The following is a 27,374-nucleotide window of genomic DNA, read 5'->3' on the forward strand; positions in this document are numbered from 1 at the left end:
TCATCAGAGGTCAGTGAAGGCTGGAACTCAGAAGCCCACTGGCCCCTGACAAGTCTTCTATGGAATCTGGGGGCTACCTGTAGACAAGGGCATCACCAAGGTCCTGCCCTTGCCCCTTCAAAGACTTGGAAGAACACAATGGCTGAAAAATGCAGACACATAGGGTCATGGCCAGATGCCGTTGTGGTCACTAGATCACAGCTCTAGATGGAGTTCTGGAGACGCATTGTGCAGATGTCTGTGCACAAGACTCGTGGACAACCAGGCCCTCCTACTGACCTTTGCTATGCAGACTCCAGGACCTCATCCTGGTGAACTCCTACCAGTGGAAGGGGTCCTTGAGGGAGGAGATGTTGTTCTAATCAGCACCCAGGGCTGCAGGAGCCCCTGACATTGTCTGGACTGTGAGGAGAGGAGGAAGGTGTGAGCATTAAGACTCTTTTGTTCAACTTCTATAAAAGCTCAGCTGCAATGCAGCAAAAGGCAATTGTTCCAGTGGTCATTCTCTCTGGGCTAGCCTGCATTGGCATCCGAGCCCTTCTCTGTGAGCCAGTCTCTGCCCCAGGAGGACACAGCCCCTCACATCTGACCCAGGGTTCACTCCTGGTAGACACAGGTCCCCTCATCTCCCTCAACAACCACAGTATAGCTCAAAAATGCAGCCTGCTCTATCAGCTCACACCCTGCAGCCACGCTAGTGGGGCATGGCCTGACCTGTCCACTCCTTCTGTCAAAGCCCTGATTCTGGGATTGGCTCTCTTCCCTTCCTTGGGACTAGGAGTTTTGTTTACAAGAGTAGCTGCTGTCCCTACTGGAGCAGAGGACCTTTGCTCTCAGAAAGTTATGTGACTGCTAATGTCCTTGCAAAGGCATCAAAAGCTTTGTTATTATCTTTCCTCTGGAGATAAACATGGGCAGGATATCCCTGCCTCCACTCAGGAGCCGCACCACCCAAAGGTATTTACAGACAGTGACCAGTGCTGCCAAAACAGAGCATGACACTAAACAAAAACAAGGAAGGAAAGACTTCATCAGGCTGCTGCCAGACAACACACAACACAGAGGAGAGGTATAAAGCTGGCAGCTCTGGGCACTCACACACACACTCACTCACACTCACATCCTCACCCTCCTCTGGCCCCACAACCCCACCATGGCTTTCTCCACCCTGTCTGCCTGTTCCAGCGACCTGAGCTACAGCAGCCGGGTCTGCCTGCCCGGGTCCTATGACTCCTGCGCCGACTCCTCCTGGCAGGTGGACGACTGTCCAGAGAGCTGCTGTGAGCCCCCCTGCTGTGCCCCAAGCTGCTGTGCCCCAGCCCCCTGCCTGACCCTCCTCTGCGCCCCAGTGAGCTGCAAGTCCAGCCCCTGCTGCCAGCCAGCCTGCAGCAGCTCCTACCTGGTCTTGAGCTGCCAGCAGTCTAGCTGCCAGTCCTCCTGCTGCACCTCCTCCCCCTGCCAGCAAGACTGCTGTGAGCCCGTCTGCTGCAAGCCCGTCTGCTGTGAGCCCGTCTGCTGCAGGCCGGTCTGCTGCACGCCTGTCTGTTGCACGCCGGTCTGCTGCAGGCCCGTGTGCTGTGAGTCCTCCCCCTGCTCAGCCTCCTTGTGCTGCCAGCCCAACCCCTGCTCCTCGGTCAGTTGCAGACCCTCCTCCTCTGTGTCCCTGCTCTGCCGTCCTGTGTGCCGCCCCGCCTGCTGCGTGCCCGCCTCCTCCTGCCAGCCCAGCTGCTGCCGCCCGGCCTCCTGCGTGTCCCTGCTCTGCCGGCCCGCATGCTCCCGCCCTGCTTGCTGCATCCCAACCGTGGCCCCGGAGCCCTGTTGCTGACCTGGCACATTGCCAACTCCTTCCAGGGCCAACGCTCACTTTCACCTGAAACTTCTGTAGCCTTGAGCCCAGTCTGGGGTCTCCTTCTGCCCCAGAATTTCCTGTTAGCAGGCTTCACTGGCTCCTGGTTCCTTCCAGGCCCTGAGACTCAGCCAGCATCCTGCTCTCCATCCTTGTTGGTCATGGATTTTGTCCTGACCTAGGTGAGGGGTCTGCCTGTTAACAAATAAAGTCACTGTCATGCCATTTCTGTGCCTGGAGTGCATATCTGGTCAAACCCTGGGAAAGACCTTTGTTGTGGACAGTGGGCTGGGCTGGGTTAGAAACCTGGTCTTGAGCTGGGTTCAGAACAGTAACATCATCAGGCTCGGCTCCCCCACGCCCTGCTCCTCTCTGCCTGGGTGTCCTGTGCCCATAAATCTACTGCAGCCTCCAGTCCAGAGCATCCTGCTCACCTGTAGACCCCGCATGAAGCGAGTGATGGGGGGGAGTGGGGCAGATGTTCAGGCCCCGGGCTTGCAGACTGGGAACATGGGGCCTCACTAGTGACAAAGGACACCCCGTTTAATAAACATCTGCCTTGAATACGTGAAGCTTACTCCAGAAGCAGCGTCAGACAGGCTGGTGCCAGCTGTCCTCTAGTGCCCTGGACATGAGTGTGAGTGCTTTCCTCTGTGTGCAGAGGTGTGGATGGTGAGAGCCACATGCAGTGATGTTGGGAGCCTGTGTGAGTCAGGGTTCTCCAGAGAAAGAACCAATAAGCCATATGCACAAAGCTACTGACAAACGACAACAATCCAAAAGCTTAGTGTTTCAGTACACCTGATATTGAGGAAGTATCAGAACCTCACCAGGGTCGCTGCCTGGGAAGGATCAGACTGTGTGTGACCAACTGAACCCATCGCTCTGGCTCCTAAGGCTTTTCTTCCTCTGCTTCTCACCTACACCTGCCCAATTCCCCACATGCTCCTGTATGTTTCCTCACTCGGGCCTTTGTCTTCTTTCTTTCTGGTTTTTCTTTTGAAGATTTTTTTTAACCTGGACCACTTTTAAAGTCTTTATTGAATTTGTTCCCACGTTGCTTCTGTTTTATGATTTGGTTTTTCCGGCCAAAGGGCATGTGCGGTCTTGGCTCCCTGACCAGGGGCTGAACCCACACTCCATGCACTGGAAGGTGGATCCTTAACCCCTGGACCTCCAGGGGAGGCCCATCATTTGTCTTGTCTCTTTAAATGTTTCTCCAAGTGGGAAACATGCGTAGAGTTTTTCGAAGCTCTTGCTTATGTGAAAATACACTGCCGTTATCTTTACTTGAGAAGGATATAATGGGCTACTCAGGTGGCACTAGCGGAAAAGAGTTGGCCTGCCAACGCAGGTGAAAGATGTAATAATTTGAAAATAGGAAACGTCAGCCTCAGTCCCCAGTGTTTCCCTTGAAGGTCTGTGCCTTTCACTGTTTGGTGGGAAAGGTCGGGGGTCCGCCCGGTAATAGTTCATCTCCAGCCCAGACTGTAGGCTGATTTTTCCTGCCTGGAGATGGAGCTGCCCTTCATTCAGTTCATTTAAAAACTGCCAATTTGGAAAACTCAGCAGTGGCCACAGGACTGGAAAAGGTCAGTTTCCATTCCAGTCCCTAAGAAAGGCAATGCCAATGAATGCTCCAACTACTGCACAATTGCACTCATCTCACACACTAGCAGAGTGATGCTCAAAATTCTCCAAGCCAGCCTTCAACAGTATGTGAACTGTGAACTACCAGATGTTCCAGCTGGTTTTAGAAAAGGCAGAGGAACCAGAGATCAAATTGCAGACATCCGCCGGATCATCAAAAAAGCAAGAGAGTTCCAGAAAAACATCGATTTCTGCTTTACTGACTATGCCAAAGCCTTCGACTGTGTGGATCATAATAAACTGTGGAAAATTCTGAAAGAGATGGGAATACCAGACTACCTGACCTGCCCCATGAGAAAGCTGTATGCAGGTCAGGAAGCAACAGTTAAACCTGCATGTGGAACAACAGACTGGTTCCAAATAGGAAAAGGAGTACATCAAGGCTGTATGTTGTCACCATGCTTATTTAACTTATATGCAGACTACATCATGAGAAAGGCCGGGCTGGCTGAAGGACAAGCTGGAATCAAGATTGCTGGGAGAAATATCAAGAACCTCAGATATGCAGATGACACCACCCTTATGGCAGAAAGTGAAGGAGAACTAAAGAACCACTTGATGAAAGTGAAAGAGGAGAGTGAAAAAATTGGCTTAAAGCTCATCATTCAGAAAACAAAGATCATGGCATCTGGTCCCATCACTTCATGGCAGATAGATAGAAACAGTGGAAACAGTGACTGACTTTATTTTTTGGGCTCCAAAATCATTGCAGGTGGTGATAGCAGCCATGAAATAAAAAGACGCTTACTCCTTGGAAGAAAAGTTATGCACAACCTAGACAGCATATTAAAAAGGAGAGACACTACTTTGCCAACAAAGGTCTGTCTAGTCAAAGCTATGTTTTTTCCAGTAGTTGTGTATGGATGTGAGAGTTGGACTATGAAGAAAGCTGAGCACCGAAGAATTGATGCTTGTGAACTGTGGTGTTGGAGAAGAGTCTTGAGAGTCCCTTGGACTGTAAGGAGATCCAACCAGTCCATCCTAAAGGAAATCAGTCCTGAATGTTCATCAAAGGACTGATACTGAAGCTGAAACTCTAATCCTTTGGCCTCCTGATGGGAAGAGCTGACCTATTTGAAAAGACGGTGATGCTGGCAAAGATTGAAGACAGGTGGAGAAGGGGATGACAGAGGATGAGATGGTTGGATGGCATCACCGACTCAATGGACATGAGTTTGAGTAAACTCCAGGAGTTAGTGATGGACAGGGAGGCCTGGCGTGCTGTGGTCCATGGGGTCGCAGTCAGACATGACTGAGCGATTGGGCTGGACTATCTGAATGTATGTTTATGGTGGGCTCTAAAAATCAGATGCTCTTGAATTCCTGAGGCCCTTCCAGTCCAAACACATGCACCTTGGTGCACTCCGCTCAGAGTGGTTCGTGTTCAGCCCTGTCTTTATTGTCTTTTCCTAGTTCTTCCTTCTTCCCTGTTAGCAACTGAGCGGTCACGTTTGGTGTCGGCGAAACACATGGTCTGTTTACTACATTTTCTCTCATCATATTTGGGGATTTATGCTTTACCTCTGTTTGGCTTCCCTTGTGGCTCAGCTGGTAAAGAATCTGCCTGCAATGCGGGAGACCTGTATTCGATCCCTGGGTTGGGAAGATCCCCTGGAGAAAGGAAAGGCTACCCACTCCAGTGTTCTGGCCTGGAGAATTCAATGGCCTGTATAATCCATGGGGTGGCAAAAAGTCAGACACGACTGAGCAACTTTCACTACACTCTGTTAGAGTAAGAAGTGGCACCTCATCCAGTATTCTTGCTTGGAGAATCCCATGGACAGAGGAACCTGGCGGGCTACAGTTCCATGGGGTCACAAAGAGTCAGGCACGACTGAGCCCCTGAGCAAGCATGCATACTTTACCTCTGTGGTTTGAGGGAACTAGCAGTGTTTGTGTGAAAACCACAGAGTTGATTTTCTGTGGGGTTAATTTTTCTCTTTCCCACCTCTGTTGTAAATTTTCAGCACAGCTGCCTGGAGGTAAACTGCCTTGGACACATGCTTCCTTCTGTATCTAGCACTGAATTTGGCCTGGGGGAAGGCCTGAGTAAGAGCATCCATCCTATCTACAGACGGCTGGCTTCCAGTCCAAGTCCTGATACTTTGGGCTGTGTGACCTGGAGATGGTTCCTTAAGTTCTCTGTGCCTGGGCTTCTCAACTATTTACAGAATCTTGCGTGCGGAGTGGATGTGAAATCAAGTGACTTGGCAGGTGTAGAGCGTTCAGGTCACCACCTGACCTAGAACAGGTGCTCAGACACTGTCATCTGACCCCACAGCCATGGTCAGCACCACCATGATGCTGCCCAGATGTCACGGCCTTCCCCAGAGTCAGCTCTTGCTGACTTTCTGTTTCAGGCTCCCTGGGACCACATCTTCTTGTATCCACAAGGAAAATCAACTCTTACCTGAGCTTTACTTTTGGGTGTTGCCTCGCGTTCTCGAGTCTCTGCTGCTCACTCGTGGGGCCTCCAGGAGGAGACCCTCCCTCTCTCTGAGTCTTTCTGGGCCATCACCTTTGAGGAAGACCAACTCTGGCCAGAGGGGCAGGTTGCTCAGCTGAGAAGTGTGGGGTGAACAGGGTGTGCTGTGAACAGTTGGGTTTGGGTGAAACGTTGAGGAACTCGGCCCCTGACTCAGACACCTGTGAGCGCTGCTCCCTGAAGAGATCTCCTAACAGATGCCACGTATGACCACACTCCATTAACGCTCCTCTCAGGCACACTGGCTGGGCTGCAGGGGACTGGATGTCCCATTCATCATGCCTCCTACTGACAGAGCAGCTGCTGGAGGTGGGGTGCCAGAATCTCCCAGCAGCCCGTGCTGAAGATGACACATACCTGGTTCCATGGTCACATCCCCTGGATGTGGTCACATCACACTTGTATTTTACAGACATGCACATGTTACATTACAGCCTACATTACACCTGAACATGACCCTCAGCTGGTTCCTCGGTCACATCCCCTGGATGTGGTCACATCCCACTTGCATTTTACAGACATGCACATGTCACATTACACCTAAATTTTAAAATGCGTAAAAGTCAAAATAATATTAAAAGTACTGTGCCTCAAACAGAGGAGAGCTGCGACATCTAAATTCACCAATTGAGAGATATGTTCACCTCTAAACCTCACTCAGCATAGTTCCTCTTGTTCAGTAGCTCAGTCGTGTCCCACTTTTCGTGACCCCATGGACTACAGTACAACAGGATTCCCTGTCCTTCACCATCTCCCAGAGCTTGCTGAAACTCATGGCCATTGAGTCAGTCTTGCCATCTAACCAACTCATCCTCAGTTGTCCCTTCTCCTCCTGCTTTAATCTTTCCCAGCATCAGGATCTTTTCTAATGAGTCAGCCCTTTGAATTAGGTGACCAAAGGATTGGAGCTTCGGCTCCAGGATCAGTCCTTCCAATGAATATTCAGGGTTCATTTCCTTTAGGATCTTACCTCAGATATTTTCTATATCTTTTCTGGAGCCAAACAACGGAGAGATGGGAAAACATCCTGCAACATGGGATATTTATACTCACAGGTTTAATGAGTGAAAACTGTTGTGGAAACTATGTCAGCACTAATGAGGGGCTCCTGCAGCCAGCTCTCAACCCCAACAAGGAAGGGAGGGCCTGGGAGTCTCCTGTGGGGACAACAGAAGCCAGGGGCCAGGTATAAAAGCCCTGCATCCCCAAGCACCTCACACATACAGCTCACACACTCACACACACTCAAACCGTCGTCCAGCCCAACCGCCTCTACCATGGCCGCCTCCACCCTGTCTGTCTGCTCCAACGACCTGAGCTACAACTGTCCAGAGAGCTACTGCGAGCCCCCCTGCTGTGCCCCCAGCTGCTGCGCCCCGGCCCCCCGCCTGACCCTCCTCTGTGCCCCAGTGAGCTGCGAGTCCAGCCCCTGCTGCCAGCCCTCCTGCTGCACCTCCTCCCCCTGCCAGCAAGACTGCTGTGAGCCCGTCTGCTGCAGGCCCGTCTGCTGTGAGCCCGTCTGCTGCAGGCCGGTCTGCTGTGAGCCCATCTGCTGCAGGCCCGTCTGCAGCAGGCCCGTCTGCTGCGAGCCCGTCTGCTGCAGGCCTGTCTGTTGCACGCCTGTCTGTTGCACGCCTGTCTGCAGCAGGCCCGTCTGTTGCACGCCTGTCTGCTGCAGGCCCGTGTGCTGTGAGTCCTCCCCCTGCTCAGCCTCCTTGTGCTGCCAGCCCAATCCCTGCTCCTCGGTCAGTTGCAGACCCTCCTCCTCTGTGTCCCTTCTCTGCCGTCCTGTGTGCCGCCCCGCCTGCTGCGTGCCCGCCTCCTCCTGCCAGCCCAGCTGCTGCCGCCCGGCCTCCTGCGTGGCCCTGCTCTGCCGGCCCGCATGCTCCCGCCCTGCTTGCTGCATCCCAACCTTGGCCCCGGAGCCCTGTTGCTGACCTGGCACATTGCCAACTCCTTCCAGGGCCAACGCTCACTTTCACCTGAAACTTCTGTAGCCTTGAGCCCAGTCTGGGGTCTCCTTCTGCCCCAGGATTTCCTGTTAGCAGGCTTCACTGGCTCCTGGTTCCTTCCAGGCCCTGAGACTCAGCCAGCATCCTGCTCTCCATCCTTGTTGGTCATGGATTTTGTCCTGACCTAGGTGAGGGGTCTGCCTGTTAACAAATAAAGTCACTGTCATGCCATCTCTGTGCCTGGAGTGCATATCTGGTCAAACCCTGGGAAAGACCTTTGTTGTGGACAGTGGGCTGGGCTGGGTTAGAAACCTGGTCTTGAGCTGGGTTCAGAACAGTAACATCATCAGGCTCGGCTCCCCCACGCCCTGCTCCTCTCTGCCTGGGTGTGCTGTGGCCATAGATCTACTGCAGCCTCCAGTCCAGAGCATCCTGCTCACCTGTAGACCGTGCATGACGTGAGTGATGGGGGGGTGGTGGGGCAGATGTTCAGGCCCCGGGCTTGCAGACTGGGAACATGGGGCCTCTCTAGGGACAAAGGAGACCCCTTTGTTTAATAAACATCTGCCTTGAATACGTGAAGCTTACTCCAGAAGCAGCGTCAGACAGGCTGGTGCCAGCTGTCCTCTAGTGCCCTGGACATGAGTGTGAGTGCTTTCCTCTGTGTGCAGAGGTGTGGATGGTGAGAGCCACATGCAGTGATGTTGGGAGCCTGTGTGAGTCAGGGTTCACCAGAGAAAGAACCAATAAGCCATGTGCACAAAGCTACTGACAAACGACAACAATCCAAAAGCTTAGTGTTTCAGTACACCTGATATTGAGGAAGTATCAGAACCTCACCAGGGTCGCTGCCTGGGAAGGATCAGACTGTGTGTGACCAACTGAACCCATCGCTCTGGCTCTTTAGGCTTTTCTTCCTCTGCTTCTCACCTACACCTGCCCAATTCCCCACATGCTCCTGTATGTTTCCTCACTCGGGCCTTTGTCTTCTTTCTTTCTGGTTTTTCTTTTGAAGATTTTTTTTAACCTGGACCACTTTTAAAGTCTTTATTGAATTTGTTCCCACGTTGCTTCTGTTTTATGATTTGGTTTTTCTGGCCGAAGGACGTGTGGGGTCTCGGCTCCCTGACCAGGACCGAACCCACACCCCATGCACTGGAAGGTGGATCCTTAACCCCTGGATCTCCAGGGGAGGCCCATCATTTGTCTTGTCTCTTTAAATGTTTCTCCAAGTGGGAAACATGCGTAGAGTTTTTCCAAGCTTTTGCTTATGTGAAAATACGCGGCTGTTCTCTTTACTTGAGAAGGATATAATGGGCTACTCAGGTGGCACTAGCAGAAAAGAGTTGGCCTGCCAACGCAGGTGAAAGATGTAATAATTTGAAAATAGGAAACGTCAGCCTCAGTCCCCAGTGTTTCCCTTGAAGGTCTGTGCCTTTCACTGTTTGGTGGGAAAGGTCGGGGGTCCGCCCGGTAATAGTTCATCTCCAGCCCAGACTGTAGGCTGATTTTTCCTGCCTGGAGGTGGAGCTGCCCTTCATTCAGTTCATTTAAAAACTGCCAATTTGGAAAACTCAGCAGTGGCCACAGGACTGGAAAAGGTCAGTTTCCATTCCAGTCCCTAAGAAAGGCAATGCCAATGAATGCTCCAACTACTGCACAATTGCACTCATCTCACACACTAGCAGAGTGATGCTCAAAATTCTCCAAGCCAGCCTTCAACAGTATGTGAACTGTGAACTACCAGATGTTCCAGCTGGTTTTAGAAAAGGCAGAGGAACCAGAGATCAAATTGCAGACATCCGCCGGATCATCAAAAAAGCAAGAGAGTTCCAGAAAAACATCGATTTCTGCTTTACTGACTATGCCAAAGCCTTCGACTGTGTGGATCATAATAAACTGTGGAAAATTCTGAAAGAGATGGGAATACCAGACCACCTGACCTGCCCCTTGAGAAAGCTGTATGCAGGTCAGGAAGCAACACTTAAACCTGCATGTGGAACAACAGACTGGTTCCAAATAGGAAAAGGAGTACATCAAGGCTGTATGTTGTCACCATGCTTATTTAACTTATATGCAGACTACATCATGAGAAAGGCCGGGCTGGCTGAAGGACAAGCTGGAATCAAGATTGCTGGGAGAAATATCAAGAACCTCAGATATGCAGATGACACCACCCGTATGGCAGAAAGTGAGGGAGAACTAAAGAACCACTTGATGAAAGTGAAAGAGGAGAGTGAAAAAATTGGCTTAAAGCTCATCATTCAGAAAACAAAGATCATGGCATCTGGTCCCATCACTTCATGGCAGATAGATAGAAACAGTGGAAACAGTGACTGACTTTATTTTTTGGGCTCCAAAATCACTGCAGATGGTGATAGCAGCCATGAAATAAAAAGACGCTTACTCCTTGGAAGAAAAGTTATGCCCAACCTAGACAGCATATTAAAAAGGAGAGACACTGCTTTGCCAACAAAGGTCTGTCTAGTCAAAGCTATGTTTTTTCCAGTAGTTGTGTATGGATTTGAGAATTGGACTATGAAGAAAGCTGAGTGCAGAAGAATTGATGCTTGTGAACTGTGGTGTTGGAGAAGAGTCTTGAGAGTCCCTTGGACTGCAAGGAGATCCAACCAGTCCATCCTAAAGGAAATCAGTCCTGAATGTTCATCAAAGGACTGATGCTGAAGCTGAAACTCTAATCCTTTGGCCTCCTGATGCGAAGAGCTGACTCATTTGAAAAGACGGTGATGCTGGCAAAGATTGAAGACAGGTGGAGAAGGGGATGACAGAGGATGAGATGGTTGGATGGCATCACCGACTCAATGGACATGAGTTTGAGTAAACTCCAGGAGTTAGTGATGGACAGGGAGGCCTGGCGTGCTGTGGTCCATGGGGTCGCAGTCAGACATGACTGAGCGACTGGAATGAACTCACTGAATGTGTGTTTGTGGTGGTCTCTAAAAATCAGATGCTCTTGAATTCCTGAGGCCCTTCCAGTCCAAACACATGCACCTTGGTGCACTCCGCTCAGAGTGGTTCGTGTTCAGCCCTGTCTTTATTGTCTTTTCCTAGTTCTTCCTTCTTCCCTGTTAGCAACTGAGCGGTCACGTTTGGTGTCAGCGAAACACATGGTCTGTTTACTACATTTTCTCTCATCATATTTGGGGATTTATGCTTTACCTCTGTTTGGCTTCCCTTGTGGCTCAGCTGGTAAAGAATCTGCCTGCAATGCGGGAGACCTGTATTCGATCCCTGGGTTGGGAAGATCCCCTGGAGAAAGGAAAGGCTACCCACTCCAGTATTCTGGCCTGGAGAATTCAATGGCCTGTATAATCCATGGGGTGGCAAAAAGTCAGACACGACTGAGTTGTCTTACTGTTGGAGTAAGAAGTGGCACCTCATCCAGTATTCTTGCTTGGAGAATCCCATGGACAGAGGACCTGGCGGGCTACAGTTCCATGGGGTCACAAAGAGTCAGGCACGACTGAGCCCCTGAGCAAGCATGCATACTTTACCTCTGTGGTTTGGAGGAACTAACAGTGTTTGTGTGAAAACCACAGAGTTGATTTTCTGTGGGGTTAATTTTTCTCTTTCCCACCTCTGTTGTAAATTTTCAGCACAGCTGCCTGGAGGTAAATTGCCTTGGACACATCCTTCCTTCTCTATCTAGCACTGAAGTTGGCCTGGGGGAAGGCCTGGGTAAGGCCTCGGTCCTATATACAGATGGCTGGCTTCCAGTCCAAGTCCTGATACTTTGGGCTGTGTGACCTGTAGATGGTTCCTTAAGTTCTCTGTGCCTGGGCTTCTCAACTATTTACAGAATCTTGCGTGCGGAGTTGATGTGAAATCAAGTGACTTGGCAGGTGTAGAGCGTTCAGGTCACAACCTGACCTAGAACAGGTGCTCAGACACTGTCATCTGACCCCACAGCCACGGTCAGCACCACCATGATGCTGCCCAGATGTCACGGTCTTCCCCAGAGTCAGCCCTTGCTGACTTTCTGTTTCAGGCTCCCTGGGACCACATCTTCTTGTATCCACAAGGAAAACCAACTCTTGCCTGAGCTTTACTTTTGCCTGTTGCCTCAGGTTCTCAAGTCTCTGCAGCTCACACGCGGGGCCTCCAGGAGGAGACCCTCCCTCTCTCTGAGTCTTTCTGGGCCATCACCTTTGAGGAAGACAAACTCTGGCCAGAGGGGAAGGTTGCTCAGCTGAGAAGGGTGGGGTGAACAGGGTGTGCTGTCAACAGTTGGGTTTGGGTGAAAGGTTGAGGAACTCGGCTCCTGACTCAGACACCTGTGAGCGCTGCTCCCTGAAGAGATCTCCTAACAGATGCCATGTATGACCACGCTCCATTAACGCTCCTCTCAGGCACACTGGCTGGGCTGCAGGGGACTGGATGTCCCATTTATCATGCCTCCTACTGACAGAGCAGCTGCTGGAGGTGGGGTGCCAGGATCTCCCAGCAGCCCCTGCTGAACATGACCCTCACCTGGTTCCACGGTCACATCCCACTTGCATTTTACAGACATGCACATGTCACATTACACCTAAATTTTAAAATGCGTAAAAGTCAAATAATATTAAAAGTACTGTGCCTCAAACAGAGGAGAGCTGCGACATCTAAATTCACCAATTGAGAGATATGTTCACCTCTAAACCTCACTCAGCATAGTTCCTCTTGTTCAGTAGCTCAGTCGTGTCCCAGCCTTCGTGACCCCATGGACTACAGTACAACAGGATTCCCTGTCCTTCACCATCTCCCAGAGCTTGCTGAAACTCATGGCCATTGAGTCAGTCTTGCCATCTAACCAACTCATCCTCAGTTGTCCCTTCTCCTCCTGCTTTAATCTTTCCCAGCATCAGGATCTTTTCTAATGAGTCAGCTCTTTGAATTAGGTGACCAAAGGATTGGAGCTTCGGCTTCAGCATCAGTCCTTCCAATGAATATTCAGGGTTCATTTCCTTTAGGATCTTACCTCAGATATTTTCTATATCTTTTCTGGAGCCAAACAACGGAGAGATGGGAAAACATCCTGCAACATGGGATATTTATACTCACAGGTTTAATGAGTGAAAACTGTTGTGGAAACTATGTCAGCACTAATGAGGGGCTCCTGCAGCCAGCTCTCAACCCCAACAAGGAAGGGAGGGCCTGGGAGTCTCCTGTGGGGACAACAGAAGCCAGGGGCCAGGTATAAAAGCCCTGCATCCCCAAGCACCTCACACACACAGCTCACACACTCACACACACTCAAACCGTCGACCAGCCCAACCGCCTCTACCATGGCCGCCTCCACCCTGTCTGTCTGCTCCAACGACCTGAGCTACAGCTGTCCAGAGAGCTACTGCGAGCCCCCCTGCTGTGCCCCCAGCTGCTGCGCCCTGGCCCCCCGCCTGACCCTCCTCTGTGCCCCAGTGAGCTGCGAGTCCAGCCCCTGCTGCCAGCCCTCCTGCTGCACCTCCTCCCCCTGCCAGCAAGACTGCTGTGAGCCCGTCTGCTGCAGGCCCGTCTGCTGCAGGCCCGTCTGCTGTGAGCCCGTCTGCTGCAGGCCGGTCTGCTGTGAGCCCATCTGCTGCAGGCCCGTCTGCTGCAGGCCCGTCTGCTGTGAGCCCGTCTGATGCAGGCCGGTCTGCTGCACGCCTGTCTGTTGCACTCCTGTCTGCTGCAGGCCCGTGTGCTGTGAGTCCTCCCCCTGCTCAGCCTCCTTGTGCTGCCAGCCCAACCCCTGCTCCTCGGTCAGTTGCAGACCCTCCTCCTCTGTGTCCCTGCTCTGCCGTCCTGTGTGCCGCCCCGCCTGCTGCGTGCCCGCCTCCTCCTGCCAGCCCAGCTGCTGCCGCCCGGCCTCCTGCGTGTCCCTGCTCTGCCGGCCCGCATGCTCCCGCCCTGCTTGCTGCATCCCAACCTTGGCCCCGGAGCCCTGTTGCTGACCTGGCACATTGCCAACTCCTTCCAGGGCCAACGCTCACTTTCACCTGAACTTCTGTAGCCCTCAGCCCAGTCTGGGGTCTCCTGCCCCAGAATTTCCTGTTAGCAGGCTGGGCTGGCTCCTGGTTCCTTCCAGGCCCTGAGACTCAGCCAGCATCCTGCTCTCCATCCTTGTTGATCATGGATTTTGTCCATACCTAGGTGAGGGGTCTGCCTGTTAACAAATAAAGTCACTGTCATGCCATCTCTATGCCTGGAGTGCATATCTGGTCAAACCCTGGGAAAGACCTTTGTTGTGGACAGTGGGCTGGGCTGGGTTAGAAACCTGGTCTTGAGCTGAGTCGAGGACAGTAACATCATCAGGCTCGACTTCCCCACGCCCTGCTCCTCTCTGCCTGGGTGTGCTGTGGCCATAGAGCTACTGCAGCCTCCAGTCCAGAGCATCCTGCTCACCTGTAGACCGTGCATGACGTGAGTGATGGGGGCGGGGGGGGAGTGGGGCAGATGTTCAGGCCCCGGGCTTGCAGACTGGGAACATGGGGCCTCTCTAGTGACAAAGGACACCCCGTTTAATAAACATCTGCCTTGAATACGTGAAGCTTACTCCAGAAGCAGCGTCAGACAGGCTGGTGCCAGCTGTCCTCTAGTGCCCTGGACATGAGTGTGAGTGCTTTCCTCTGTGTGCAGAGGTGTGGATGGTGAGAGCCACTGCAGTGATGTAGGGAGCCTGTGTGAGTCAGGGTTCTCCAGAGAAAGAACCAATAAGCCATGTGCACAAAGCTACTGACAAACGACAACAATCCAAAAGCTTAGTGTTTCAGTACACCTGATATTGAGGAAGTATCAGAACCTCACCAGGGTCGCTGCCTGGGAAGGATCAGACTGTGTGTGACCAACTGAACCCATCGCTCTGGCTCCTAAGGCTTTTCTTCCTCTGCTTCTCACCTACACCTGCCCAATTCCCCACATGCTCCTGTATGTTTCCTCACTCGGGCCTTTGTCTTCTTTCTTTCTGGTTTTTCTTTTGAAGATTTTTTTTAACCTGGACCATTTTTAAAGTCTTTATTGAATTTGTTCCCACGTTGCTTCTGTTTTATGATTTGGTTTTTCCGGCCAAAGGGCATGTGCGGTCTTGGCTCCCTGACCAGGGGCTGAACCCACACTCCATGCACTGGAAGGTGGATCCTTAACCCCTGGACCTCCAGGGGAGGCCCATCATTTGTCTTGTCTCTTTAAATGTTTCTCCAAGTGGGAAACATGCGTAGAGTTTTTCGAAGCTCTTGCTTATGTGAAAATACACTGCCGTTATCTTTACTTGAGAAGGATATAATGGGCTACTCAGGTGGCACTAGCGGAAAAGAGTTGGCCTGCCAACGCAGGTGAAAGATGTAATAATTTGAAAATAGGAAACATCAGCCTCAACCCCAGTGTTTCCCTTGAAGGTCTGTGCCTTTCACTGTTTTGTGGGAAAGGTCGGGGGTCCGCCCGGTAATAGTTCATCTCCAGCCCAGACTGTAGGCTGATTTTTCCTGCCTGGAGGTGGAGCTGCCCTTCATTCAGTTCATTTAAAAACTGCCAATTTGGAAAACTCAGCAGTGGCCACAGGACTGGAAAAGGTCAGTTTCCATTCCAGTCCCTAAGAAAGGCAATGCCAATGAATGCTCCAACTACTGCACAATTGCACTCATCTCACACACTAGCAGAGTGATGCTCAAAATTCTCCAAGCCAGCCTTCAACAGTATGTGAACTGTGAACTACCAGATGTTCCAGCTGGTTTTAGAAAAGGCAGAGGAACCAGAGATCAAATTGCAGACATACGCCGGATATCAAAAAGGCAAGAGAGTTCCAGAAAAATATCGATTTCTGCTTTATTGACTATGCCAAAGCCTTCGACTGTGTGGATCATAATAAACTGTGGAAAATTCTGAAAGAGATGGGAATACCAGACCACCTGACCTGCCCCATGAGAAAGCTGTATGCAGGTCAGGAAGCAACACTTAAACCTGCATGTGGAACAACAGACTGGTTCCAAATAGGAAAAGGAGTACATCAAGGCTGTATGTTGTCACCATGCTTATTTAACTTATATGCAGACTACATCATGAGAAAGGCCGGGCTGGCTGAAGGACAAGCTGGAATCAAGATTGCTGGGAGAAATATCAAGAACCTCAGATATGCAGATGACACCACCCTTATGGCAGAAAGTGAAGGAGAACTAAAGAACCACTTGATGAAAGTGAAAGAGGAGAGTGAAAAAATTGGCTTAAAGCTCATCATTCAGAAAACAAAGATCATGGCATCTGGTCCCATCACTTCATGGCAGATAGATAGAAACAGTGGAAACAGTGACTGACTTTATTTTTTGGTCTCCAAAATCATTGCAGGTGGTGATAGCAGCCATGAAATAAAAAGACGCTTACTCCTTGGAAGAAGAGTTATGCCCAACCTAGACAGCATATTAAAAAGGAGAGACACTGCTTTGCCAACAAAGGTCTGTCTAGTCAAAGCTATGTTTTTTCCAGTAGTTGTGTATGGATGTGAGAGTTGGACTATGAAGAAAGCTGAGCACCGAAGAATTGATGCTTGTGAACTGTGGTGTTGGGGAAGAGTCTTGAGAGTCCCTTGGACTGTAAGGAGATCCAACCAGTCCATCCTAAAGGAAATCAGTCCTGAATGTTCATCAAAGGACTGATACTGAAGCTGAAACTCTAATCCTTTGGCCTCCTGATGGGAAGAGCTGACTCATTTGAAAAGACGGTGATGCTGGCAAAGATTGAAGACAGGTGGAGAAGGGGATGACAGAGGATGAGATGGTTGGATGGCATCACCGACTCAATGGACATGAGTTTGAGTAAACTCCAGGAGTTAGTGATGGACAGGGAGGCCTGGCATGCTGTGGTCCATGGGGTCGCAGTCAGACATGACTGAGCGATTGGGCTGGACTATCTGAATGTATGTTTATGGTGGGCTCTAAAAATCAGATGCTCTTGAATTCCTGAGGCCCTTCCAGTCCAAACACATGCACCTTGGTGCACTCCGCTCAGAGTGGTTCGTGTTCAGCCCTGTCTTTATTGTCTTTTCCTAGTTCTTCCTTCTTCCCTGTTAGCAACTGAGCGGTCACGTTTGGTGTCGGCGAAACACATGGTCTGTTTACTACATTTTCTCTCATCATATTTGGGGATTTATGCTTTACCTCTGTTTGGCTTCCCTTGTGGCTCAGCTGGTAAAGAATCTGCCTGCAATGCGGGAGACCTGTATTCGATCCCTGGGTTGGGAAGATCCCCTGGAGAAAGGAAAGGCTACCCACTCCAGTATTCTGGCCTGGAGAATTCAATGGCCTGTATAATCCATGGGGTGGCAAAAAGTCAGACACGACTGAGCAACTTTCACTACACTCTGTTGGAGTAAGAAGTGGCACCTCATCCAGTATTCTTGCTTGGAGAATCCCATGGACAGAGGACCTGGCGGGCTACAGTTCCATGGGGTCACAAAGAGTCAGGCACGACTGAGCCCCTGAGCAAGCATGCATACTTTACCTCTGTGGTTTGGGGGAACTAACAGTGTTTGTGTGAAAACCACAGAGTTGATTTTCTGTGGGGTTAATTTTTCTCTTTCCCACCTCTGTTGTAAATTTTCAGCACAGCTGCCTGGAGGTAAATTGCCTTGGACACATGCTTCCTTCTGTGTCTTGCACTGAATTTGGCCTGGGGGAAGGCCTGGGTAAGAGTCCTATATACAGACGGCAGGCTTCCAGTCCCAGTCCTGATACTTTGGGCTGTGTGACCTGGAGATGGTTCCTTAAGTTCTCTGTGCCTGGGCTTCTCAACTATTTACAGAATCTTGCGTGCGGAGTGGATGTGAAATCAAGTGACTTGGCAGGTGTAGAGCATTCAGATCACCACCTGGCCTAGAACAGGTGCTCAGACACTGTCATCTGACCCCACAGCCACGGTCAGCACCACCATGATGCTGCCCAGATGTCACGGCCTTCCCCAGAGTCAGCCCTTGCTGACTTTCTGTTCCAGGCTCCCTGGGACCACATCTTCTTGTATCCACAAGGAAAATCAACTCTTACCTGAGCTTTACTTTTGGGTGTTGCCTCGCGTTCTCGAGTCTCTGCTGCTCACTCGTGGGGCCTCCAGGAGGAGACCCTCCCTCTCTCTGAGTCTTTCAGGGCATCACCTTTGAGGAAGACCAACTCTGGCCAGAGGGGCAGGTTGCTTGGCTGAGAAGTGTGGGGTGCACAGGGTGTGCTGTGAACAGTTGGGTTTGGGTGAAACGTTGAGGAACTCGGCCCCTGACTCAGACACCTGTGAGCGCTGCTCCCTGAAGAGATCTCCTAACAGATGCCACGTATGACCACACTCCATTAACGCTCCTCTCAGGCACACTGGCTGGGCTGCAGGGCACTGGTTGTCCCATTCATCATGCCTCCTACTGACAGAGCAGCTGCTGGAGGTGGGGTGCCAGAATCTCCCAGCAACCCCTGCTGATATGACACATACCTGGTTCCATGGTCACATCCCCTGGATGTGGTCACATCCCACTTGCATTTTACAGACATGCACATGTTACATTACACCCTACATTACACCTGAACATGACCCTCAGCTGGTTCCACGGTCACATCCCACTTGCATTTTACAGACATGCACATGTCACATTACACCTAAATTTTAAAATGCGTAAAAGTCAAAATAATATTAAAAGTACTGTGCCTCAAACAGAGGAGAGCTGCGACATCTAAATTCACCAATTGAGAGATATGTTCACCTCTAAACCTCACTCAGCATAGTTCCTCTTGTTCAGTAGCTCAGTCGTGTCCCAGCCTTCGTGACCCCATGGACTACAGCACAACAGGATTCCCTGTCCTTCACCATCTCCCAGAGCTTGCTGAAACTCATGGCCATTGATCAGTCTTGCCATCTAACCAACTCATCCTCAGTTGTCCCTTCTCCTCCTGCTTTAATCTTTCCCAGCATCAGGATCTTTTCTAATGAGTCAGCTCTTTGAATCAGGTGACCAAAGGATTGGAGCTTCGGCTCCAGCATCAGTCCTTCCAATGAATATTCAGGGTTCATTTCCTTTAGGATCTTACCTCAGATATTTTCTATATCTTTTCTGGAGCCAAACAACGGAGAGATGGGAAAACATCCTGCAACATGGGATATTTATACTCACAGGTTTAATGAGTGAAAACTGTTGTGGAAACTATGTCAGCACTAATGAGGGGCTCCTGCAGCCAGCTCTCAACCCCAACAAGGAAGGGAGGGCCTGGGAGTCTCCTGTGGGGACAACAGAAGCCAGGGGCCAGGTATAAAAGCCCTGCATCCCCAAGCACCTCACACACACAGCTCACACACTCACACACACTCAAACCGTCGTCCAGCCCAACCGCCTCTACCATGGCCGCCTCCACCCTGTCTGTCTGCTCCAGCGACCTGAGCTACAGCTGTCCAGAGAGCTACTGCGAGCCCCCCTGCTGTGCCCCCAGCTGCTGCGCCCCGGCCCCCCGCCTGACCCTCCTCTGTGCCCCAGTGAGCTGCGAGTCCAGCCCCTGCTGCCAGCCCTCCTGCTGCACCTCCTCCCCCTGCCAGCAAGACTGCTGTGAGCCCGTCTGCTGCAAGCCCGTCTGCTGCAGGCCCGTCTGCTGTAAGCCCGTCTGCTGCAGGCCCATCTGCTGCAGGCCGGTCTGCTGTAGGCCCTTCTGCTGTAAGCCCGTCTGCTGCAGGCCCGTCTGCTGCAGGCCCGTCTGTTGCACGCCTGTCTGCTGCAGGCCCGTGTGCTGTGAGTCCTCCCCCTGCTCAGCCTCCTTGTGCTGCCAGCCCAACCCCTGCTCCTCGGTCAGTTGCAGACCCTCCTCCTCTGTGTCCCTGCTCTGCCGTCCTGTGTGCCGCCCTGCCTGCTGCGTGCCCGCCTCCTCCTGCCAGCCCAGCTGCTGCCGCCCGGCCTCCTGCGTGTCCCTGCTCTGCCGGCCCGCATGCTCCCGCCCTGCTTGCTGCATCCCAACCTTGGCCCCGGAGCCCTGTTGCTGACCTGGCACATTGCCAACTCCTTCCAGGGCCAATGCTCACTTTCACCTGAACTTCTGTAGCCCTCAGCCCAGTCTGGGGTCTCCTGCCCCAGAATTTCCTGTTAGCAGGCTGGGCTGGCTCCTGGTTCCCTCCAGGCCCTGAGATTCAGCCAGCATCCTGCTCTCCATCCTTGTTGTTCATGGATTTTGTCCTGACCTAAGTGAGGGGTCTGCCTGTTAACAAATAAAGTCACTGTCATGCCATCTCTGTGCCTGGAGTGCATATCTGGTCAAACCCTGGGAAAGACCTTTGTTGTGGACAGTGGGCTGGGCTGGTTTAGAAACCTGGCCTTGAACTGAGTCCAGGACAGTAACATCATCAGGCTCGGCTCCCCACACCCTGCTCCTCACTGCCTGGTGTCCTGTGGCCGAGGTTCTCCTGCAGTCTCCAGTCCAGAGTATCCAGCTCACCTGTAGACCCTGCATGAAGTGAGTCATATGGGGGAGTCGGGCAGATGTTGAGGCCCCATGCTTGCACACTAGGAACATGGGGCCTCAGTAGGGACAAAGGAGACCCCATTTAATAAACATCTGCCTTGAATATGGTAAGCTTACCTAAGAATTGATGCTTCGAACTGTGGTGTTGGAAAAGACTCTTGAGAGTCCCTTGGACACCAATTTCAAGCCTGAATATTCATTGGAAGGACTGATGCTAAAGCTGAAGCTCCAATACTCTGGGCACCTGAGACAAAGTTCTCATCATTTGAAAAGACTCTAATGTTGGGAAAGATTCATGGCAAAAGAAGAAGTGGGCGGCAGAGGGTGAGATGCCTAGATCACATCTTCGACTCTGTGGGTGTGAATTTAAGCAAACTCTGGGACATAGTGGAGGACAGAGGAGCCTCGCATGCTGCATTCAATAGGGTCACAAAGTATTGGACTTAACTCAGCGACTGATCAACAACAACAATCCAAAAGCTTAGCGTTTCAGTATACCTGATATTGAAGAAGTATCAGAACTCACCAGGGTCGCTGCCTGGGAAGGATCAGACTGTGTGTGACCAACTGAACCCATCGCTCTGGCTCTTTAGACTTTGCTTCCTCTCCTTCTCACCTACACCTGCCCAATTCCCCACGTGCTTCTGTATGTTTCCTCAATTGGGCCTTTGTCTTCTTTCTTTCTGGTTTTTCTTTTGAAGATTTTTTTTAACCTGGACCATTTTTAAAGTCTTTACTGAATTTGTTCCCACGTTGCTTCTTTTTTATGATTTGGTTTTTCTGGCCAAAGGACATGTGGGGTCTTATCTCCCTGGCCAGGACCGAACCCACACCCCATGCACTGGAAGGTGGATCCTTAACCCCTGGACTTCCAGGGGAGGCCCGTCATTTGTCTTGTCTCTTTAAATGTTTCTCCAAGAGGGAAACATGCGTAGAGTGTTTTCCAAGCTCTTGTTTATGTGAAAATACACTGCCGTTTTCTTTACTTGAGAAAGATATAATGGGCTACTCAGGTGGCACTAGCGGAAAAGAGTTGGCCTGCCAGCGCAGGAGAAAGATGTAATAATTTGAAAATAGGAAATGTCAGCCTCAGTCCCCAGTGTTTCCCTTGAAGGTCTGTGCCTTTCACTGTTTGGTGGGAAAGGTCGGGGGTCCGCCCGGTAATAGTTCATCTCCAGCCCAGACTGTAGGCTGATTTTTCCTGCCTGGAGATGGAGCTGCCCTTCATTCAGTTCACTTAAAAACTGCCAATTTGAAAAACTCAGCAGTGGCCACAGGACTGGAAAAGGTCAGTTTCCATTCCAGTCCCTAAGAAAAGCAATGCCAATGAATGCTCCAACTACCGCACAATTGCACTCATCTCACACACTAGCAAAGTAATGCTCAAAATTCTCCAAGCCAGCCTTCAACAGTATGTGAACTGTGAACTACCAGATGTTCCAGCTGGTTTTAGAAAAGGCAGAGGAACCAGAGATCAAATTGCAAACATCCGCTGGATCATCAAAAAAGCAAGAGAGTTCCAGAAAAACATCGATTTCTGCTTTATTGACTATGCCAAAGCCTTTGACTTTGTGGATCACAATAAACTGTAGAAAATTCTGAAAGAGATGTGAATACCAGACCACATGACCTGCCTCTTGAGAAATCTGTATGCAAGTCAGGAAGCAAGAGTTAGAACTGGATGTGGAACAACAGACTGGTTCCAAATAGGAAATGAGTATGTCAAGGCTGTATATTGTCACTGTGCTTATTTAACTTATATGCAGAGTACATCATGAGAAATGATGGGCTTAAGAAGCACAAGCTGGAATCAAGATTGCTAGGAGAAATATCAAGAACCTCAGATGTGCAGATGACCCCACCCTTATGGCAGAAAGTGAAGAAGAGCTAAAGAACCCCTTGATGAAAGTGAAAGAGAAGAGTGAAAAAATTGGCTTAAAACTCAATATTCAGAAAACAAAGATCATGGCATCTAGTCCCATCACTTCATGGCAAATAGGTTGAAGAAACATTATGAACAACCTAGATAGCATATTAAAAAGCAGAGACATTACTTTGCCAACAAAGGTCTGTCTAGTCAAAGCTATGGTTTTTCCAGTAGTCATGTATGGATGTGAGAGTTAGACTATGAAGAAAGCTGAGTGCAGAAGAATTGATGCTTGTGAACTGTGGTGTTGGAGAAGACCCTTGAGAGTCCCTTGGACTGCAAGGAGATCCAACCCGTCCATCCTAAAGGAAATCAGTCCTGAATGTTCGTCAGAAGGACTGATGCTGAAGTGAAACTCCAATCCTTTTGCCACCTGATGCAAAGAGCTGACTCATTTGAAAAGGCCCTGATGCTGGGAAAGATTGAAGGCCGGAGGAGAAGGGGATGACAGGGGATGAGATGGTTGGATGGCATCTCTGACTCAATGGACATGAGTTTGAGTAAACTCCAGGAGTTAGTGATGGACAGGGAGGCCTGGCCTCCCTGTGGTCCCCATGTGGTCCAAGGGGTCGCAGTCAGACATGACTGAGCGACTGAACTGAACTGACTGAATGTATATTTATAGTGGGCTCTAAAAATCTGATGCTCTTGAATTCCTGAGTCCCTTCCAGTCCAAACACATGCACCGTGGTGCACTCAGCTCAGAGTGATTCGTGTTCAGTCCTGTCTTTACTGTTGTATCCTAGCTCTTCCTTCTTCCTTGTTAGCAACTGAGTTTCAGGTTTGGTGTAGGCAGAACACATGGTCTATTTATTACATTTTCTCTCATTATATTTGGGGATATATGCTTTACCACTGTTGGGCTTCACTTGTGGCTCAGCTGGTAAAGAATCTGCCTACAATGAGGGAGACCTGGGTTTGATCCCTGGGTTGGGAAGATCCCCTGAAGAAAGGAAAGCCTACCCACTCCAGTATTCTGGCCTGGAGAATTCCATGGACTGTATAATCTATGGGGTTGCAAAAAGTCAGACACGACTGAGCAACTTTCACTACACTCTGTTGGAGTAAGAAGTGGCACCTCATCCAGTATTCTTGCCTGGAGAATCCCATGGACAGAGGAACCTGGCGGGCTACCGTCCATGGACTCACAAGGAGTCGGGCATGACTGAGCCCCTGAGAGAGCATCCATAGTTTACCTGTGTGGTTTGGAGGAACTAACAGTGTTTGTGCTGAAAACCAGAGTTGATTTTCTGTGGGGTTAATTTTGCTCTTTCCCACCTCTGTTGTAAATTTTCAGCACGGCTACCTGGTGGTAGATTTCCTTGGACACATGCTTCCTTCTGTGTCTGGCACTGAAGTAGGCCTGGGGGAAGGCCTGGGTAAGAGCCTCGAACTTATATACAGATGGCTGGCTTCCAGTCCCAGTCCTGATACTTTGGGCTGTGTGACCTGGAGATGGTTGCTTAAGTTCTCTGTGCCTGGGCTTCCTCATCTATTTACAGAATCTTGTGTGCTGAGTGGATGTGAAATCAAGTGACTTGGCAGGTGTAGAGGGTTCAGATCACCACCTGGCCTAGAACAGGTGCTCAGACACTGTCATCTGACCCCACAGCCACGGTCAGCACCACCATGATGCTGCCCAGATGTCACGGCCTTCCCCAGAGTCAGCCCTTGCTGACTTTCTGTTCCAGGCTCCCTGGGACCACATCTTCTTGTATCCACACGGAAAACCAACTCCTGCCTGAGCTTTACTTTTGGGTGTTGCCTCAGGTTCTTGAGTCTCTGCTGCTCACTCGTGGGGCCTCCAGGAGGAGACCCTCCCTCTCTCTGAGTCTTTCAGGGCATCACCCTTGAGGAAGACAAACTCTGGCCAGAGGGGCAGGTTGCTCGGCTGATAAGTGTGGGGTGCACAGGGTGTGCTGTGAGCAATTGGGTTTGGGTGAAAGGTTGATATGCTCGGCCTCTGACTCAGACACCTGTGAGTGCTGCTCCCTGAAGAGACCGCCTAACAGACACCACGTATGACCACGCTCCGTTAATGCTCCTCTCAGGCACACTGGCTGGGCTGCAGGGGACTGGATGTCCCATTTATCATGCCTCCTACTGACAGAGCAGCCACTGGAGGTGGGGTGCCAGGATCTCCCAGCAGCCCCTGCTGAACATGACCCTCACCTGGTTCCACGGTCACATCCCCTGGACCACTTGCATTTTACAGACGTGCACATGTCACTTTACACCTAAATTTTAAGATGTGTAAAAGTCAAAATAATATTAGAAGTACTCTACCTCAAGCAGTGAAGAAGGAAATGGCAACCCACTCCAGAATCCTTGCCTGGAAATCCTTGCATTGACAGAAGAGCCTGTGGGCTGCAGCCTAGGGGTCGAAATGAGTTGGACACGACTGAGCGACTAACACACACACCTCAAACATAAGAGAGCTGGGACACCTAAATTCACCAATTTAGAGATATGTTCACATCTAAACCTCACTCAGCATTGTTCCTCTTGTTCAGGTGCTCGGTCGTGTCCCACTCCCGTGACCTCATGGACTACAACACAACAGGATTCCCTGTTCTTCACCATTTCCCAGAGCTTGCTGAAACTCATGTCCATTGATCAGTCTTGCCATCTAACCAACTCATCCTCTGTTGTCCCTTCTCCTCCTGCTTTAATCTTTCCCAGCATCAGGGTCTTTTCTAAGGAGTCAGCTCTTTGAATTCGGTGGCCAAAGGATTGGAGCTTCGGCTTCAGCATCAGTCCTTCCAATGAATATTCAGGGTTCATTTCCTTTAGGATCTTACCTCAGATATTTTCTATATCTTTTCTGGAGCCAAACAACGAAGAGATGGGAAAACATCCTGCAACATGGGATATTTATACTCACAGGTTTAATGAGTGAAAACTGTTGTGGAAACTATGTCAGCACTAATGAGGGGCTCCTGCAGCCAGCTCTCAACCCCAACAAGGAAGGGAGGGCCTGGGAGTCTCCTGTGGGGACAACAGAAGCCAGGGGCCAGGTATAAAAGCCCTGCATCCCCAAGCACCTCACACACACAGCTCACACACTCACACACACTCAAACCGTCGTCCAGCCCAACCGCCTCTACCATGGCCGCCTCCACCCTGTCTGTCTGCTCCAGCGACCTGAGCTACAGCTGTCCAGAGAGCTACTGCGAGCCCCCCTGCTGTGCCCCCAGCTGCTGCGCCCCGGCCCCCCGCCTGACCCTCCTTTGTGCCCCAGTGAGCTGCGAGTCCAGCCCCTGCTGCCAGCCAGCCTGCAGCAGTTCCTGCCCAGCCTTGGGCTGCCAGCAGTCTAGCTGCCAGTCCTCCTGCTGCACCTCCTCTCCCTGCCCGCAGGCCTGCTGCAGGCCCGTCTGCTGCGAGCCCGTCTGCTGCAGGCCCGTCTGCTGCGAGCCCGTCTGCTGCAGGCCTGTCTGCTGCGAGCCCGTCTGCTGCAGGCCCGTCTGCTGCAGGCCTGTCTGCCTCAGGCCCGTGTGCTGTGAGGCCTCCCCCTGCTCAGCCCCCTCCTCCTGCTGCAGACCCTCCTCCTCCGTGTCCCTGCTCTGCCGCCCCGTGTGCCGCCCAGCCTGCTGCGTCCCCGCCTCCTCCTGCCAGCCCAGCTGCTGCTGCCCGGCCTCCTCTGTGTCCCTCCTCTGCCAGCCCACATGTTCCCGCCCTGCTTGCTGCGTCCCTGCCTCAGAGCCCTGCTGCTAACCTGGCATGTGACCCCAGGGCCAGCCAGGCTCAGGTTCCACCTGTGACTCGATCATCTGTCCTGACCTGAGCTCGGTGGCTGCCGTCACTCAGGAGAGGATCCCCGATGTCTCCACTGTCCTGAACAACTGACCTCTTACTCCTGCCCCAGGAACCCCGACCTCACGGCTTCCAGGGTTTCTGCCTCCCAGGAGTCGCCTCCAGCTGTCTCTGGGTCACCTGCCCCCCTACCCCTCCAGGTCCTCTGTATGGGACACTAGGCCTCGACTTCCAACCTGTCAGCGCCCTCTCAGGCACCTGGATAAATAAACTCACTTCATCACCTGATCTGCTCCCTTCATGTGATTCTCTGGTGGGGTGGGTGTAGGGGTGGAAGGAAACACACGATTGTGAACTGACACTAGTCTCCTCCAGCCGCGAGTATGTCTGGCAGTGAGTGAGTGTGTAAGTCACTCAGTCATGTCCGACTCTTTGAGACCCCCATGGACTGTAGCCCTCCAGGCTCCTCTGTCCATGGTGTTCTCCAGGCAAGAATACTGGAATGGGTTGCCATTCCATTCTCCAGCGGATCTTCCTGACTCAGGGATCGACCTGGATCTCCTGCACTGCAGGCAGGTTCTTCACCGTCTGACTCACTGGGGAACCCCCAGCAGTAAGTGACTGAGACCCCAAAAGGCAGGGGCCTGACTCCTCTGGGCAGGGTCCCCAGGTGGGGCTCCTGCTTCTCCAGGAAGTCAGTGCCTGCTCTGGCCCTGGCCCACGGCTCGTCCCCTGCAGACCTCTCATGGTCTAGGGGTTTCTCAGGCTCCTGGACTGTTCCTGCCCACTTGAAACATATGGGCCTACTGGCCCCTTGAGTCCACTCCATGCGGGTGCACCAAGGACCCCATGTAACACAACCTGCGTGTGGCTGGGGTCACCCCTTTTGGTCTGCCAGTGGGTCTGCACTTTTAGCAGAAATGTGGTGGGAGTGGGGAGGCCTGCTCCAACTGTGTGGGGTGAGAGGGCCTGGATGACCTTCCCACCTGACTGATCCAGAGAGCTAACAAGGTCAGGACACAAGGAGCTTGAGATGCTGGACTTGAGGAGGACAGCACAGGCCCACCTGGGAGGGAAAAGAAACAGAGTGGGCCTCACAGTGGCCCAGCTCACCACCTCTAGAGTGAGTCCAGGACCCAGGCCAGAAACCCAGGTGGAGCGCCATGGATCCCTCAGTTTTAGAGCTGGACTGCGATTTGGGGGCAGTGTGGGGCAGCTGGTGTCTGGAGCCAGGATGCCAGAGAGAAGAGAGCTGTTCTGAGGAACTCCCCTGTCCACGTAGGGTCTCCCTTAAGTGTCCCCTGAGAAATGATAAGGAAAC

At 51.5% G+C, this 27,374-nt stretch overlaps 5 protein-coding genes and 1 pseudogene across 5 annotated transcripts in view; all 6 read left to right on the top strand.

Annotated features, from left to right (window-relative positions):
• TSPEAR (thrombospondin type laminin G domain and EAR repeats) overlaps positions 1-27,374 on the top strand; it is a 184,354-nt gene that overhangs the window by 86,834 nt on the left and 70,146 nt on the right. The window lies entirely within an intron of this gene.
• On the top strand, positions 1,154-1,825 carry LOC133073649 (keratin-associated protein 10-8-like). Its single transcript, XM_061167455.1, has one exon. It carries the CDS (start codon positions 1,154-1,156, stop codon positions 1,823-1,825), a length of 672 nt encoding a protein of 223 aa, XP_061023438.1.
• LOC133073650 (keratin-associated protein 10-8-like) lies at positions 7,259-7,918 on the top strand. The gene has a single exon (XM_061167456.1). The coding sequence runs from the start codon at positions 7,259-7,261 to the stop codon at positions 7,916-7,918; it is 660 nt and encodes a 219-aa protein (XP_061023439.1).
• Positions 13,219-13,863, top strand: LOC133073652 (keratin-associated protein 10-8-like; annotated as a pseudogene).
• On the top strand, positions 19,268-19,897 carry LOC133073653 (keratin-associated protein 10-8-like). The gene has a single exon (XM_061167458.1). It carries the CDS (start codon positions 19,268-19,270, stop codon positions 19,895-19,897), a length of 630 nt encoding a protein of 209 aa, XP_061023441.1.
• LOC133073654 (keratin-associated protein 10-8-like) lies at positions 25,409-26,014 on the top strand. Its single transcript, XM_061167460.1, has one exon. It carries the CDS (start codon positions 25,409-25,411, stop codon positions 26,012-26,014), a length of 606 nt encoding a protein of 201 aa, XP_061023443.1.

Source organism: Dama dama, chromosome 19 (genome assembly GCF_033118175.1).
Source record: "Dama dama isolate Ldn47 chromosome 19, ASM3311817v1, whole genome shotgun sequence".
Taxonomy (NCBI): domain Eukaryota; kingdom Metazoa; phylum Chordata; class Mammalia; order Artiodactyla; family Cervidae; genus Dama; species Dama dama.

Coding starts and splice junctions, on each gene's coding strand:
- LOC133073649 (XM_061167455.1), top strand. CDS start 1,154: ATGGCTTTCTCCACCCTGTCTGCCTGTTCCAGCGACCTGAGCTACAGC.
- LOC133073650 (XM_061167456.1), top strand. CDS start 7,259: ATGGCCGCCTCCACCCTGTCTGTCTGCTCCAACGACCTGAGCTACAAC.
- LOC133073653 (XM_061167458.1), top strand. CDS start 19,268: ATGGCCGCCTCCACCCTGTCTGTCTGCTCCAGCGACCTGAGCTACAGC.
- LOC133073654 (XM_061167460.1), top strand. CDS start 25,409: ATGGCCGCCTCCACCCTGTCTGTCTGCTCCAGCGACCTGAGCTACAGC.